This window comes from Sparus aurata, chromosome 14, assembly GCF_900880675.1.
Source record: "Sparus aurata chromosome 14, fSpaAur1.1, whole genome shotgun sequence".
Lineage (NCBI taxonomy): Eukaryota > Metazoa > Chordata > Actinopteri > Spariformes > Sparidae > Sparus > Sparus aurata.
Window position 1 is genome coordinate 22,605,037 of NC_044200.1, and position 16,676 is coordinate 22,621,712.

The window sequence follows — 16,676 nt, forward strand, 5'->3', positions numbered from 1 at the left end:
TGTTTAGAACTCACTCACGTAGCTCTATCAGCTGATGTTTTAATTATTTAGTGGTTTTTAGTGCACTTTCATAATTTATGGTGTCAGTTTACGGATTCATTTCACAAATGTAAAACAATTACAGTTTTTTAAACACAAAACAAACAAAAAGCTGATTATGCGGTTGATTGTCTGCAGTATCATCTTCTATAATAAAGATTACACCAAACCAGTACAGGAAACACAGGCTTTTATTTTGCAAAAAAACATACAGATTAACAGAATCCAAAAAGAAAACAGTGATTAAACACTGGCGTCCATGTCTGTGTGTGTGTGTGTGTGTGTATTTTATGTGTGTGTTCATGGCTGCAGCTCGTAGCCCAGCGGGTCGAGTCCTCGGTCCAATAGAGCGAGTGACGACTCCCGCAGCTTCTGAAGAAACCTCCTCAGCTCCTCTTTGGAGAAAACCTGAATGGACGGGGGGAGAAAAACAAATAAACCATAGAAACGGTGAACAAAGAACAAAGAACCTCAACGGAGCCAGAATTTATCAAACTGTTGAAAGTGAGAAACTGGACTGGACAGATAATTCATTAGCTTTATTACTACTCACAAACAAAATAAAAGTTAAATATTTCTTAAAAATAAAAATGCTTTTAAATATAATTAATCATCAATCATCTGGCTTTCAGACAACTGTTTGGATTTCTCGCAGGTCAGATTAAAACAAAACAGACAGATCAATAGAATCTCAGGGTTTGACAGGTGTTGGTTACCTGGTAGAGGCGGTGCTGGTCAGATGAGATGATGTCAGCGAGCCGGAGCGCCTCCTGGTGTCTGGAGGAGTTCTGCAGCACGCTGAGCAGCAGGAAGCTGAGGCGAGGGAGACACAGAGAGCGCAACGCCGCCATCTGGTGGCTGCGCTCTGAGTCCTGCTCTGAATCCTGAAAACAAGCATCCAAAATATCAAAACAATTAATCGCTAATATGAACACTCAGTTCAGTCGCTGGTTCCTTTGTGTGAAACACAGGTTAAGTTCTTTAATTCTTCCTAAACGTTTGATTCTTGTTCAGTTACCTGTCTGTTGTCGACCATCCATCCTCCATCGACAAACAGCAGCACGTTGTAGATTCTCTCTTTCACATCCTCAGTTAAAACGTCCAGACGGCACGACCAGGCAGCCAGGGAGGACTGACACACACACACACACACACACACACACACAGAAAATGACATATGACTCACAAGTGAAACAAGCAAGTATTTTGATATTTATGTATTGGTATATATTAGAAGTGTCTAGGAATCGTGTGTGTGAGTGTGTGTGTGTGTACCTGGTATTCCTTCTCTCTCATCTCATTGGCTACTTTCTCAGTGAATTTGGCCTCGGGGGCAGGTGCTGGCTTCTGAGGGGCGGAGCTACTGTGGCTGAACCAGTCAGTGAAGGCCTCATGGGCTTCCTGTAAGATCATTAAAAGACACATTCAGATCAATAACCCTCATTGATCCCTACAGAACTGACATAATGCTGCAGCTAAAGCACTCATGGTACTCTACAGGCTGTTTTCCACTACAGGAGTTCAGCGACTCATAACCTGGTTCTACCGCTGATTGTTCGCCATTTTGGTTGAGACTGAAATATCTTGATTATTGCAGGATAAATGGTCCTACCAAGGCACCAAAGATTACAGGTTACAGGTCAAAGTTTAGGTCAGGAGTCATTAAATTCCTGTATTGAAAAGAACACATATCAGAGACAGGCGACAGACCAGGTAGGCTCTGATACACAGGTGTTCTCTGATGGCGTTCTCGTCCTCTGCAGGCGCCTTGGTCTGACCAACGCCCGCCCACTGGCAGTAAATCTCCCTCATCGAGTCCTCTGGAACTTTAGAGAACACCGCCTTGGCTGCGTCGTGTTTCTGCAGGGCTGAAAGAGACGGACAGGAGCAATGCATCATGGTTCTCATCGTGAGTAACAGGAGACAGGAGACAGACTGCTACGATCAAACAATTAAAATGATTAAAATAAAAGATAAATAAACAACAATAAGTACCAAGAAACTTCCTCATGATGGCGTTGGACTGCTTTAGTGACTCGGCTCGATGGGCGGGGTCAAACAGCAGCCAATCGATAACATCAATCTTCTTCAGGTCCTCCTATCAGAGCACAGCGTCACAGTCACTCCACAGAGTTTAACTAATACAACACACAAACTCTTTATGATGCTAATGTTGATGAATGATTTAACTCTGTTTATCACACAGTTGGTTTACAGATGAAAGTAACGCGAGTTGTTTTCTGCTCTGTACCTTTGTGGTCCCCGTCTCCAGCGTCTGGCTGTGGTGTGTGAACTCTGTTTCGTCTCTCTCCCTCACCGTCTCCACCACCAGCTTCGTTATCGCAGCAACATCCAGACCTACAAACGGGAACAAACAGTCAGCATTCTTTCAGGTTTGATGTTTGTTACTGACCTCAGTGTGCATGTTTTAATATGTTCTGTCTCACCGGCATCCGTGGCGAGCTGCAGGCAGCGGGGGCGGATCTCCGGCTGGGTGACGGTCTCCAGGAAAGTGGCGTACTGAGCGGTGGCGAGCTCGGCTGGCAGCTGGCTAACGTAGCTCGCAACCAGGTCGGTCTGCTGATCCCGGATCAGAAGGGAGACGTACGCCTTCAGCACATCGATGCACACCTCCTCCTTAGTGAGAGGAAGAGAGACAAACAGGTCAGCGGACGTCTTCATGAACAGAGCTTCAAAAAAATAATTATTTATCAACTTTACCTTCAGCGCCAAACCCAGAGAGCGGAAAAACAGCACGAGGTGCGTCATGAAACGCAGCAGGTGGGATGGGAGGGGCTTAGAGGCTGTCAGCCAATCAGCAAACTCATCCAACAGACCTGAACGAGATGGTGATACAGGTTAAGTTAAAGGACAGGACCAGTCTTTTGAGGTGAGGTGAAGTAAAGAGGTCTTACCGTCCAGATCTCCCAGGATGACAAACTTCTGGATGACATGATAATGCTCCTTTGTCTCCTCCAGCACTCTCTACACACAGAAAGAAGCTTGTTTATGAAGGTTCAGTCATTTAATTTGATATTTACCAATCACATTCAGTTAAGTGTTTGAATTTCACCTTCAGCTCTGAGGCCTGAAGCTCCTCAAACACCTTTTCCATGGTCCAACTGTGGCGAGACGATGAGACGATCAGAGAAGTGAAGTCAGGTTTAAAATATGGAACACATTTCAATAAATTTTCAACCTCCGTCTCGTAACAAAATTACTTTAGAAGAGACAATCCAGACAGTTTCAGCTGGTTGTCGGATGCAAACTTTAAAATCCAAATAGCTGCTGTGTGTTTCTGTCGTACTTTGCCTCCAGGTAATCCCGTGGCAGCGTCTCCACTTCCTGGTTGGCCATTCCCGACGACATCAGATCTTTTTCAACCAGCGAGTCGACCATCACTCTGAAGTGAGCCCACACGCAGTCCTCCCAGGATTCACACACCGCCAGGAGCTGAACACACACAGGAACACACACATAGTTGACATTAATTAAACCTCATCATCAAGCGGATCTCTACAGACTAATCCACAGCCTGGTTTATGTATTTATGTATTTATGTTCTCCCTTGAGATGTGTCATTACTGTTCAGCCAATTATTTTATGACTTTTGTGTCACTAGAAACTGAATCTTTTGGGTTTCTTTGAAAATGTCACCGTGGACTACTGTCACAGCCCTTCTCACTGCGTCCAGACACTTACATCAAACAATAACGGACTAATCAAACAAAAAACAACATAATCACAAACACATGAAGACACTCATTTCATTACCGGTCTGAGGTTTCCACTCAGGCTGGCGTAGATCGCTTTCTCATATCTGTTTAACTGCTCCTGAAACACACAAACACACAGCAGCTTAACATTGTACCAAAGGTTTGAGTACATACACTGTGTAAAACAAAGAGGACAGTGGGTAGAGTGGTAATACTCTGCTTCTTTTTTTTATTTTCTTATTTTAGCAACAAGTTGTGGACAAAACAAGACATGTGAGGACGTCGTCTTGAGTTTAAGGAAACACTGATCAACATTTTTCACCCTTTTCTGACGTTTTAAAAAGGCCAAAAACTAATTAATTGCTCAAGAAACAAACAATGACGTGTTCTTAAGAAGACTGTTGTACCTCTTCAGCCATCCTCCAGCAGCAGGCCTTCCAGATTCCTCTCTGAGGGTTTCCTTCAACAGGCTTCAGCTCTAAACTGCCTGCAGAGAGAAGAGACAGAGACGAGCAGTGTTTAGATACAAACAGTCTGCAGAGCTGTAGAGCTGAGGTGACGAGTCGGGCCAAATAATCAATGTGTTTTTGTTTTATTTTTATTGATATGTGCTCTAAAGTAATCGAACCGATCCTGGATGGAATTTTAATCATTCGGACAATACAGGAAATGGTCTGTAACAGACAGAGGATTCTTCAGAGCAGCAACATAATGAGATGTGCAGTCACACTTACAGACTGCAACAAGAACACTGATCATCTCTGAGGTCACACTGGGGTCAGAGATTACCTGAGGTCATGTTGGGATCATGGTAGAGCTTCCAGCCTTCCAGAGTTGCTGCTCTCCAGGCCTGACCACAGCGCTTACACAGCCTCTGAGCCTACAAACACACACACAAACACACACACACACACACACACACACACACACAGAAACAGAAACAGCTGAGGATCCAAGGACGCAGATGCAACGCAGACAACAGAGACACACATCAGCAGCTGTCATTTCTACATGTGTTGTGCACTGATAGCTCCATACAATGGACCCCTTTCTCATCAACACTGAGTAAATTAAACACTTGCGAGTACCAGGGAGGCCTTCTGTGTGCTGCAATTTATAATCTCCAAAGGTGATGCAGCATTTTTCTGAAGGATTGGTTCACCCAAAATACAAAAAAATCTTTGGAAGATATCCACTTGATGCGATAAACTCAGACTGCTGACACCTCAACTTTCGAGTTTAACTTTTCACAGAACAAGAAGATGCTTACATTGAAAGCACATTAGGACAGGGTCTTTAAATCCACAGTTTTATTTAAAACAGACTTGGAAAAACTCTGAATCCATCTGTAGAAGTGTCAAGTCTTTCTAGATTCATGAAAACTTTGTATTTGGGTGGAGGCACAAATCACAGATAGTTACATCTCTTAACCTCAGAAAAGTAGTACAAAATGAACTGCACTGCTTGATGCTACTAAGGGTAAATGGCATATTTGTGTATGCTGGCCCTTTAAATACAGTATCTGTACCTCCTCAGTCATCCCCGCTCTGATCAGTGTGAACAGGTTCTTCAGCAGCCGGGCGTCGTCTTCTCTGTCCAGGTCAGCCAGGGGGCGCTGCTGCCGGAGAGGAGCGTCTGGGTCCTGAACACACAAACACACATTATTCATACATGTACAAACGCTGGGGATGAGGATGTGTTAGTTGCCGTGGTAACTGGCCTCACCAGCTCAGTGACCAGAGGAACAGTGAAGGCCGAGCCGCTCTTCCTCCTCATCTTCAGCGCATGGAGGGTGTTCTCCCTGAAATACACACATCTTACTTCAGCATCTTAACACACACACACACACACACACACACACACACACACACACACATACACACACACACACACACACTGTAGTCTTCCTATCTAACAACAGACAGATGAGAACTCACCAGCAGACATTTTTAGCGTAGTATTCTATGTTGTCAGAAAAATCTCCGATCTGATCTTTGGCGATGCTCTCCAGCCAATCGACAACCAGCTGCAACACAGTGACCAGGAAGGACAACAAATATTAATATTTCACAAATTATTTCACTTATTTCTCATATTTCCTTTTCCTGTATAGAAAAAGTAATCGATCCAACTGTAGGAAGGCAGAAAGTAAAGCGAGTGGAAATGTGTTTGTTACCTGACTTTGTCGTATGATGGAGTCACGCTGAAAAAGCTGCTCCACCACAACCTTCTCGCTCTTACTGGGAACCTTCACACACAGAGACAGAAACGTCATCTTTACAACCTCAAGACTCATCTGGTCAGTGTATTCAGGAGGAAGACTGGAAGATAGTTTGTTAAGAATGTTTAAATCAGTTATTTCAGGTCTAAGAGAGTTTGAATGTTACTCACAGTCATGTCTGTCATCATATCATCTTCCATTGCCAGCTGCACTCGATCCCTGCAAATACAGACAGAAACAAGCAGACAGTCAGACAAGCAGACAGTTGGTTGTTCAGTCGGACAGACAGGTGGTCGTTCAGTCAGACAGGTACCTGTACAGTGAGGTGATGAGCCTCCAGGAGCAGTACTCCTGCTGCAGCAGCCAGCGGACTCCGGCTGTCTTACTGTTCTGACCCGCTCTGAGGACCACAGACTGCAGCACGTCCACCTTGAACATGATGATGGAGAGAATGTGAGTGATTAATCGGAGCAGTTAGTTACCTAGTGAGCTTTGGTAAAATTGGACAGAGCCAGGCTAGCCATTTCCCTCTGATTCCAGTCTTTATGCTATGCTAAGCTAAGTATGTCCTGACTTCAGCTTCAGACTTATAGGTCAAGATTTCCTTTCTTGCTGAGAGTTAGATGAGAAGACTCATATCATGTCTGAGACTCCAGGAAGTGACTGCTCCCAACTTTTATGTGATTATGTGCTGGACTGTTTCTTAGTCCAGCACATAATCCCGATAAAACAGCAACTTGCAGACCAAACAAACTGTGCTAAATGTAAAAAACACAACACACACACACACATACCTTGTCCTGGCAGAGTGCCTGATAATCCTCCAGCAGCTCAAACACCGCAGAAGAAGAGTGTTTCAGAAAGGCACCGAGGAACTCTGGGAAAAGACTGGCAGCCGCTGCAAGACATTTTAAAAGTTGCAGTGTTAACAGGCGTACTGTAAACTAACCCCGCAGAGTAACAGACAGAGTGGGCTTGGGTGCGTTTGTTTCACACACCGGCGTCGCCTGGGTCGTCCTCCTTTAGTAGTGCTGAGCTGAGGTTGGTGATGTCATCTGTGAAGAAGCTGGTGTCCATCCCAGAGACAGGGGAGGTGTAAATGCTGTTGGTCCAATCACTGTCATCCAGATTCTAGACACAGACAAATGCTGAAATTAAATTAACTCAAACTTTTACATGCAACTTCTAATTTACAAGTAGAAATCGTGCACCACTTAAACAATAATTTAAATATCAGAAAAAAATCAGAAAACAAAAATGTCGTCACGTGAGGGACAGTGAGAATGTGTTTTTGTGTCTCACCATACTGCTGAGCGCGTTTCTGGGAGTGTGAGTGTATCGGGGCGTTCGACCTCCTGGAGCCAAAATGGAAGAAACATCTGGAACCCTGGGAGTTACTGAGAGAGAAAGAGAAACACGTGAGATTGGAGGAAGGCTTAAAATATGGACCTCTTTGATTTCAGAGTAGAGGTGATAATCAGCTGATGTGATGGATCAGTGTCTGAATCAGGGTTTGTGTGTGTCGTACCAGCCTGTCTGTAAAGTGAAGCAGGCGTGTTCCTCATCAGGGAGCGAGCTGGTGTTACTGAGGACATGACGGGGCTGCTGCCGGGGGACGGGACTGAGACCAACAGTCAGGAGAACAACAGTACTGACAGTTCTGATGAAGACTGATAATGAAGCAGACTCATATATTTTTTATTTTTTAATAATTTGTGTCATTAGTATATAAAATGTAAAAGTAAATATGATGAACAACCTTAAAAAGGAGTTGTTTTCAAATAAGATATCAAGAGATCAAGATATTGGATTTAAAGTGTAACACTGAAGGATACAGGCCACCTTCTTCCTCCTCCTGCGGGCAGCGACGGTCACCTCGTCATCTCGGACCACCGGAGACGGCAGCTCACTGTGACCCCTGCACCACAAGAAGAGCAAGCAAATGATTGTGAATGTATATAACACAAAAATGACTTAGTACCTGTAGAATAAAGAACTGCCCTAAACCTGATGATCTTTTAAATTATTGTGTGGTTGAAAAATGTCACAAAATAATAGAGAAAGCGATCAAAACTCCAGAAAAACCTTCTTCAAGTTAGCTTTTTAATTCAAAGTGAAAATCAGGATAGCAGCAAATCCTTAGGGGGATCCAGGTTTGTTATGTGACAACATAGTGTCTGTGAAAATGTGACCTTTTAGAAAAGTTTTAGTTTTGCACCCTGAAGTTTCACCAGTCAGTAAACAGTATTTTTTTGTGTATTTTAAGTCAATGTGGTCGAAACACTTCTACCTGTTTAACACAATAAATACCATAACTAACTAAGTTAACTATCTATCCATTAGCATCACTCTCTGCTCACTGTATTCATTTCAATATGGTTTTCTGAGCAGCTTTACAGAGACATGCACAGTTTCACTCCAGACAGAACTTTCTAAATTCAACTTTAACACCCAGCAGTTCTGCCTGCTGACAACATTACACAGCTGCTGTTATTAGTTTGTTTGGCGCGGGAGACATTTCTTTGAGAAGTCAGTAAGAAGCAGCTACGGTAATTATCTCAAATTACTGACTACGAGCTGCGTTATTAGCAGCTCAGTGTAAACATGTCAACACAACACAAACCGGTGATTAGCCGGTTAGCATCGGCATTGATTGTGAACGGCACCGTTTACACTGTTAGCATTGTTTTCTCCAGCTAGCACAGTAAATTAGCCTGCTGCGGGCTAGCCGGCTAAGAAACAAGCTAACGGCTCTCATGTGTAAGTGAAATTATAGAAGAATAATATCTGATTATAGTTAAAAATATAGCTGAAGTTAATTTTACCAGTCCATGGTAGTGAGCTGACAGTTCCCGCTTCACGAGGCTTAACAGATTTCTTCTTCGTGTGTGCTCTTCTTCTTCTTCGGTGTTTTAATGGCAGTTGACAAACAGCTTCTGGGTACAGTACGGTCCCCTTCTGGACAGGAGGCCGGACAACTTACACACTGTCGACCGAAGTTTGTACGTATTGGGTAAAAATAATAATAACAATAGTAATAATGATAATGATGATAATATTACATCTTGTAAATAGTTTCGACACAACATACTATGGGCTACAGATAAAAGATATAATAAAAACATGTAGAAATGAGGGTAAAATAAATTATAATACAATAAAAAACCTAAACAATAAAATAAATTAAATAAACCTAATAATAGAATAGAATAAAATAAACCTAAAAATTAAATATAAAATAGAATTAAAACAAAACAAAATAAAATATAATACAATAAGATAAGATAAACCTAAACAATCAAATAAATTAAATAAACCTTATAATAGAATAGAATAAAGTGTAACTAAAAATTACATATAAAATAGAGTTAAAAAAACAAAACAAAAAAAAAACAAAACAAAATAGAATAGAATAATAAATTAAATAAACCTAAAAAAAAATAAACAGAAAATAGAAGTAAAAAAAATAAAAAAAATAAATAAAATGAAATAAAACAAAATGAAATAAACCTTAAACAGTAAAAAAGTTCCTCCACCCTCCAGTCCGGTTGGAGGCGCTGTTGCTCAACACACACACGTTAACCGGAGTTAAACTCAGGAAACAGGAACACACAGGACAGTTTTTAACCAGCAATCACGGCTGTTTTCTGCAGAGAGCTGGGAGGAAAATCCTCCAGAACAGCGGCGGGGATTCATTACTGCAAAGGCCGGGACTGGAGCTCCAACTGCCGGGTAGTGACGCAGGCACAGCCCGGTAAATTACGGGGTGTTTGTTTGGCTGGAGGGGGACAGAGAGGGGAAGAACCGGGGGGGCAGCTGGACAGATGGAGACCCCAGGTAAACTTTTCTTAATGCGTGGCAGAATGAGACAGACAGACAGACACACAGACAGACACACAGGTTGACGTTAATGTCGTCTGAGTTAGAGGAACTGAATCTGTCACTGTTCAGAAACAGTCGTGTTAACAAACACCAACACTCATCATTTAATCCGTTATGTCTGTTTTAGGCTGCATTAGTTGTGTATATGGCAGCGACTTCATGTTAAAGCCTGTCTGTGTTGAGGGCATCACGCCGAACTTCATTTAAAAAACTGCCAATTTAACATCAACCGCTACAAACCAACAGAATGTTGCCTGTGTTGATAAAGTTATCTGACCGACTGATTGGCAGAAAGTAATTAAAGCATTATTCAAGAAGAATTTTCTTTAACTTGAGTATAACTATGTTATTCTAAGCTACTTCATACTCGGCGTTACTTTACTAGCTACATTTTAGAGGCAGTTGTACTTTTTACTTTTAGAGAATCACGCCAAACTCCATTTAAAAAAACAGACATTTTAAGGTCAACCGTTACAAACCGAAGCAATGTTGTGTATTATCACAATTTTCCTGACAGATTGATAACAACAATGCTAGAAAGTAATTCGGTGCATAATATATATGACTATGAATCTGAAGTACTTGTACTTGCTAAAGGCATTTTCATTTCATGCTAGGCTACTTAACTGACCTTACTTTACTACAGTTTAGAGACAGTCGTGCTTTTTACTTTTTCACGCCGAACTTCATTCAAAAAACAGCTGTTTTTACCATCAACCATTAAAAACAGAAAAACTCATTTTTCACACAGTGGTTTCTGATTTATTTTATATCTTTTACCATAATATTAATTTCACAAACAGACCTATTGTGTATGTAAAGTCAGAATATTCACAGTAATCTGTAACTAAAGCTATAAATATAATAGAGTAAAAAAAGGAGCATAAAATTTGTAAAAAGATTTGTCATGTTAAAGTATTAGCACATTTAATATGGCTGAAGCTTGAGACTTTCTAACATTTCCACAGTGTGAACGGTTCAACAAAGCTCGTCTGGAATAAACTTAGGCTCAGAAACTTTTTGAAGAATGGCAGAGATGCTGTTGGGTTTATCGGCCAACAGGCGCATCATCGCCGGCCTGTTGGTCAACCTGCTGTCCTCCATCTGCATCGTCTTCATCAACAAGTGGATCTACGTACACTATGGCTTCCCCAACATGACCTTGACCCTGGTCCACTTTATCATCACCTATCTGGGACTCTACACCTGCCAGAAAATGGACATTTTTGCTCCTAAAAGCCTCCCAATTCGCAAGATTGTGTGGCTGGCTCTGAGCTTCTGCGGGTTTGTGGCCTTCACTAATCTTTCCCTGCAGAGCAACTCCATAGGAACGTACCAGCTGGCTAAAGCCATGACCACACCCGTCATCATCCTCATCCAGACCACCTACTACAAGAAGACCTTCTCCACCAAGATTAAGCTCACACTGGTAAGGGAAGTTTAGGTAATCTTACAGTGTCTGACAACGTATGTCAGGGTTGGTTTGGGCTGTTTAGAAGCAGAAAGCATTGGGCTGGTTTTGGCCAACACCAACATTGTAATAACATAATTGTCTAGACGTTGTTGTTAGCCACAAGTTGTTCTGAACTTCTACCTGCGTGTCTCTCCAGGTGCCCATAACATTAGGGGTGATACTGAACTCGTACTACGATGTGCGGTTCAACCTGCAGGGGACAGTGTTTGCGACGCTGGGTGTTCTGGTGACATCGCTCTACCAAGTGGTGAGTAAACATAGAAGGCTCAAATGAATCATCTCCGAGTCAGGACGACAAAGTGATCTCTGTGGAACTGAATTGATATAAAACTTTTTGTCTGTCTCTCTCTCAGTGGGTGGGAGCTAAGCAACATGAGCTGCAGGTGAACTCTATGCAGCTTCTGTACTATCAGGTATGACTCAGCAACTGCACAATGAACAGTATCAGTAGCATGTTGGTGACTAGTAGTAGTAGTGCTTTGTAATTTTGATTTCGATTATATAACTGTTACAGCACTTGGTACTGTGGCTTGGACAGTACAAGGGTCACTTAATCCTCGATGATCAGTCTCATGATAGTCTTATCAGCAGCACTTCTGCACAGGGAAAGTCATGCTAAGTCATGCTGGCTGTTGCTTCCTGTTCAAACTGTTTATGACTTATCAGTCTTTACTTGGAAACTGATTTGGGACTTTTTCCACTTCAGTTGGAACTTGTTGAATTTGGCTTGACTCAGTGGCCTTTACCTGAGACTTGACTCGGTGGTTGATACTCAGGACTTGACTTGCAGTTCTTTGTTAGTAACCTCAGTACTAGGGCTGCACGATTCTGGAAAAAATGTGAATCACGATTTTTTTGCTTAGAATTGAGATCACGATTCTCTGGCACAATTTTTTTCACAAAATGTTTATTGCACTGATGAACTTGAACAAAACAAAAAAAACATTGTAGTATGGCAGAGGCATACTACTATGCCTCTGCCATACTACAATGTTTTTTTTTGTTTTGTTCAAGTTCTATCATTGGCTGAGAAATGATTTTTACAAAAGTCAAAAAAAAAATTTGTCTCCAAGATGAGAGGGAATCCCTCATGTTGTACAGTGTGTACTAGGGCCGTATCTTTGGCTAGGTGATATGTGATAGCTGCTGTGATCGGCTTTCTAAAACGGAGGCATAATACTCCTCCTTTTCCAAAAGCCGCCTCAGAGGTTGGGCTGTGAACAGTTGACAACGAATTTGTCTTCAAAATAAGAGCTTTACATTGCACCCCATTGGAGTTTAGAACTGGGTTCTTAGCGGGGGGCTTTTAACTTGAAAGTAGCGACCGTTCCTAGCTTGTCGCTACAACAACAAGCTAACACAACTATACAGCTAGAGATCCAGGAGAAGCTAGCATCTCCCGGATCTCAGCGGCTGTCCAGTTGCTCATCTAGCAGGCAAGGCGGAAATAAGTGTAAATTGGCGGACCAAAACAGACCCCCAATTTGCCGCCCTCTGTCTAAAACCGCGGACCTAGACGCCAAAAGGACGGGCAGATTGGCGGCTTGCTGCCCCGTCTAAAAACGGCCTCTCACTCACTCCTTCCAAACACTCAACTGCAGGCGGGCTTCCGCCACTGAATCACGTGTTGTAAAGATGCTTTACCACAGGCTGAGGGAGGAGGCAGCGGCAGTGCTGCGTTTGGGGGCGCTTCAAAAAATCCAGGAGGGAAATAGGAGCATTTGTTTGTGATTCAGCTCGAGATATAAAATGCTTCAGAATCGCTGTGTGTAGAAATGAGATCACGTGTATGTGTGAATCGAGATCGCGATTTTTTGTGCAGCCCTACTCAGTACTGTGGATTCTTACCTGAGATTGATTAGGGACTTGTTGTCCTCCTTTTAGGAGTTGCTTGTTAGGACTTGAGGTCTCAACGTGGGACTTGTTGATTTAAACCTGGGACTGGCCCTGTGACTTGTTAGTCTTGACTGAGGACTTGTTCTCCTTCATTTGGGACTTTACTTGGGCCTGTTGAATTCAGCCTGTGACTTGACCTGGGTCCTGACCTTGGACTTGTCAGCTATGACTTCTGGACTTGATGGCTATGACTCAGGAACTTGTTCCTCCTCATTTGGGACTTGACTTGGGACTTGTTGCTTTTTACCTGGGAATGCATTCAGGACTTGCTCCTCTGTGTTCAGGACATGTTGATTTAGACCTTGGCTTGACTTGGGGCTTGTTCATCTTCATGTGAGATTTGTTGGCTTGACATCAGACTTCTTGGTTTTGACCTGAGACTTGTTTTTCTTCATTTTAGAATTCAGTTGCGACTTTTTGGTCTTTTTTGGTTAGTCTCGGGACTTGACTTGATTTTTTTTCCACCGCAGACCTGATCCTCTTCACGTAGCACCTGTTGATTTAGACCTGGGATTTCACTTATGACTAGTTCCCCTTCATTTGGGACTTGCTTATTTAGACGGTTGGAGTGTAAAATATACAAAACAAAACAAATATGCGTCTGTTGTCTCTGACACAGGCCAGATGCAGATTAACACAAAGCCTCTATACTTATGCACACTGTAATTGTATTATTAGCATGTTATGTTAATATATACTGTGATATTATGACTAACATTAACTCTGGTCCGTCAGGCTCCTCTGTCATCGGGCTTCCTGCTCTGTGTTGTCCCTCTGTTCGAGCCAGTCACTGGAGAGGGAGGAATATTTGGACCCTGGTCTACTGCTGCTCTGGTCAGACTCAACAGAACACACACACACATGCTTCACATTTGGTGTTTCAGACTTTGTTAGTTAACCGGATTGTCGTGTCATTATCTAGGTGACGGTGCTGTTTTCAGGTGTGGTGGCGTTCCTGGTCAACCTGTCCATCTACTGGATCATTGGAAACACCTCAGCTGTCACGTATCCTTGAATACTCTAGTTTTCTCATCTTTTTCATGGTCATCAAAACAAACCAAGAAGGTTTTAGATGTTTTCTTTTTGAGGCATTTACCGGGCTTTGCATTTGATGGGATCATTGGGTTTTTTTTGAAGAGCTTTCTGGTCTTGATAAAATGGTTTCAGAGTTTATTGAGGGAATCTTTGGTCTCCTTGTTGAGGTTTCTGGAAGAATTGAGGGGTTCAGGTCAGTTTTAAGCAGACTTGGTCTTCTTGAGGTGGTTTCAGGTGTTCCTGGAAGTTTTTTAAAGGATCCTGGAGGTGTTTAAATTATTCCAGATATGAGATTTAATTATTTCCATTGGATTTTGTACGTTGTTGTTCTCCTGACCCTATTTCGCAGCTACAACATGTTTGGTCATTTTAAGTTCTGCATCACTCTGGTTGGAGGATATGTGCTCTTCCACGACCCGCTGTCACTCAACCAGGTGAGTCCACACTCTTTAGACTTTACCCACAGTTTTTTACTCCACACCCTCTTGTCTCTACCTGTCCGTCTCCTGTCTCACCCTCAGGCCCTTGGGATCCTCTGCACTCTGGCGGGAATCCTGTCTTACACTCACATCAAGCTGATGGAACAGGAGGAGGGTAAGAGCCGCCTGGCTCAAAGACCGTAGGCTGACTCACCTGTCAGTCGACTCCAGAGACCTCTTTTTTATATATATTTTTTATTTTATGAGTATTTTTGTAGGAGAGAATTTCATCGTGCTTCGCTCAGAGGATTCAGTGTGTACGACATCCTCTGCTCTTCAAACTCTTCCCAACACTGATGTCTGTGTTTAAGGAGAAGCTGAAGCTCATTACACCGGCACGTGGACTTTGGATGAACTTTTTCTGCTGCTGAAATTAAAATAAAAAGCTGTGCTATTAAACGAAACTACAAACCACAAAACGCTGACAACAGCATCTTTGTTCTCATCTAAATCGGATAAAAGAATCTGCTGTCTGCGGCGAGCTTGTGTTGACAGATTGGACGACCTTTGATTCGTTCATGGGTGTGATTTAGTCGCCACCAATCAAAAGACGACCACAGGTCCTGTCAACATCGCGGGGACAGAGTTAAAGGACCGTGAAAGGACAGACGCTGTCAAAGATAGATGGGACCTTTTGTTTCGGTTGTGTGTACCGACTGTTTGTGGACTCTGAACAGTCCAGCAAACCCTTTCTATCAGGTATAATCTACAAGGGATTTGTCATTGAATGAAAATGCTTTAAAGTGACGGTTGCTTTAACATTCTTAATAACTGCTTGGCTGCATCATTCAGACTGTCCACACATAGAAAAATGACTGTATTACACAATGGTCACATGCCAAAGGTAACGAGAGGAGCTCAACCATCACCCTTTTTATTCTGTCTGTAGTGACGTAAAAACATCGTTATTAAAACACAAATCTGAATCTATATTTTAACATACCTCAACAGTGACTTCAAACAACAGTCCAGCTATTTTCAAACTGTCCACATTTCAACACTCGCCAACCAATCAACCAGTATTTAACACAAGCATTGAGCCAGATAACAAATGATATCGCAAATCAAAAAGATAATAACTTAAAGCTGGCGTGACAAATAAACTTTCAGCATTATCGCAGCAGAAATCGGTTAGCAGGCTAATGGCTAACACACTAGCTAGACGGGACTGTAGAGCGAGTGGCAGACTTCAAGGCGTGGACTCAAGACGGCTCAAGTCTGTTTTGATGACTTGCAACTTGCACTGATGGAAAATAAATAACTTGAGACTCCACTTTGATGTGGAAGATGAAGACTTGAGATATGATGACTTGAATATCTTGTCGGTGTTCATTTATGTTTTCAGTTTAGTTATCTGTAGTCTCTTTCTCTTTGAAAGTGATGGGAGGGAATCTTTTTTGACTGAGAAGAAATTAAGGTTTTCTTTTTTCTCTTTTTGTTGCGTTTCATTCGCTGACAGTCCTCGGAGTTATTGAGGTAACAGAACAATTTGTTCAAAAAGATGTCTTGTCTCTTAACTGTCTGTAAACCATTTCTCCTCTGTGGAAAAGTTTTTACTCTGATAAAAAGTCAAGCGAGTCAACTACGATCACTTCCTCCGTTTTGGATTCTCCCAGCTGGGATTAACTAATTTCTAGAATTGTCTTTCTCTTTAAAGAAACCAAGAAAAGGTGCTTACCTCCAGGAGGCGGTGTGATCAATTGTATTCTGAATATCTGAAAAATGTCATTTAAACTCCAATCATGTGATGTCTTATTACAGAAACCAGCGATGTGTGACCGTGAACACGTCTCTGATGCACTGCAGCCTCACCACATACAGTCCGACTGTATCGTGACAGAAAATCAAACAGATGGTTTGCAGCTTTTACTTTTTTTATTTGAATTTGCTGTGTTGAATTTTCATTCTGCTGAATAAAAACAATGGTTTTGGGA

General features: G+C 42.3%; 2 protein-coding genes across 5 annotated transcripts in view; one reads left to right on the forward strand and one right to left on the reverse strand.

The window, feature by feature from the left end:
* Positions 1-8,943, reverse strand: part of nup107 (nucleoporin 107) — a 32,845-nt gene extending 23,902 nt beyond the window's left edge. The window contains exons 1-27 of one of the 2 annotated variants that reach the window (XM_030440173.1): positions 8,802-8,809; positions 7,812-7,894; positions 7,505-7,597; positions 7,279-7,373; positions 6,975-7,107; positions 6,771-6,874; positions 6,290-6,405; positions 6,147-6,195; positions 5,932-6,003; positions 5,693-5,781; positions 5,481-5,556; positions 5,284-5,397; positions 4,545-4,635; positions 4,163-4,242; positions 3,814-3,873; positions 3,347-3,492; positions 3,113-3,161; positions 2,955-3,024; positions 2,761-2,876; positions 2,487-2,676; positions 2,291-2,397; positions 2,035-2,137; positions 1,750-1,907; positions 1,315-1,440; positions 1,058-1,171; positions 756-923; positions 304-447 (exon numbers count right to left, since the gene is read on the reverse strand). In XM_030440173.1, the coding sequence (XP_030296033.1) occupies positions 340-447; positions 756-923; positions 1,058-1,171; positions 1,315-1,440; positions 1,750-1,907; positions 2,035-2,137; positions 2,291-2,397; positions 2,487-2,676; positions 2,761-2,876; positions 2,955-3,024; positions 3,113-3,161; positions 3,347-3,492; positions 3,814-3,873; positions 4,163-4,242; positions 4,545-4,635; positions 5,284-5,397; positions 5,481-5,556; positions 5,693-5,781; positions 5,932-6,003; positions 6,147-6,195; positions 6,290-6,405; positions 6,771-6,874; positions 6,975-7,107; positions 7,279-7,373; positions 7,505-7,597; positions 7,812-7,894; positions 8,802-8,809 (2,718 nt within the window). In that variant the 3' untranslated portion in view covers positions 304-339. Of the gene's footprint in view, positions 1-222; positions 448-755; positions 924-1,057; positions 1,172-1,314; positions 1,441-1,749; positions 1,908-2,034; positions 2,138-2,290; positions 2,398-2,486; positions 2,677-2,760; positions 2,877-2,954; positions 3,025-3,112; positions 3,162-3,346; positions 3,493-3,813; positions 3,874-4,162; positions 4,243-4,544; positions 4,636-5,283; positions 5,398-5,480; positions 5,557-5,692; positions 5,782-5,931; positions 6,004-6,146; positions 6,196-6,289; positions 6,406-6,770; positions 6,875-6,974; positions 7,108-7,278; positions 7,374-7,504; positions 7,598-7,811; positions 7,895-8,801 lie in introns of those variants that run through there. The other variant, XM_030440174.1, reaches the window with a different exon arrangement.
* Positions 8,944-9,561: 618 nt separating this feature from the next.
* slc35e3 (solute carrier family 35 member E3) lies at positions 9,562-16,676 on the forward strand. Of its 3 annotated transcripts, none has more exons than XM_030440179.1 (9): positions 9,562-9,813; positions 10,827-11,287; positions 11,469-11,579; positions 11,686-11,745; positions 13,964-14,062; positions 14,151-14,233; positions 14,613-14,697; positions 14,785-14,857; positions 16,504-16,676. In XM_030440179.1, exons 2-9 carry the CDS (start codon positions 10,886-10,888, stop codon positions 16,518-16,520), a joined length of 930 nt encoding a protein of 309 aa, XP_030296039.1. In that variant the 5' UTR covers positions 9,562-9,813; positions 10,827-10,885; the 3' UTR covers positions 16,521-16,676. The 3 variants fall into 3 exon arrangements, 2 of the variants coding, with proteins under 2 accessions (XP_030296039.1, XP_030296038.1); XR_003986716.1 differs by having other exon boundaries at positions 9,564-9,813; positions 14,785-15,441; XM_030440178.1 differs by having other exon boundaries at positions 9,564-9,813; positions 14,785-16,676.

Coding starts and splice junctions, on each gene's coding strand:
- slc35e3 (XM_030440178.1), top strand. CDS start 10,886: ATGGCAGAGATGCTGTTGGGTTTATCGGCCAACAGGCGCATCATCGCC. Junction 11,288..11,468: donor CCAAGATTAAGCTCACACTG/GTAAGGGAAGTT, acceptor GTGTCTCTCCAG/GTGCCCATAACATTAGGGGT. Junction 11,580..11,685: donor TGACATCGCTCTACCAAGTG/GTGAGTAAACAT, acceptor TCTCTCTCTCAG/TGGGTGGGAGCTAAGCAACA.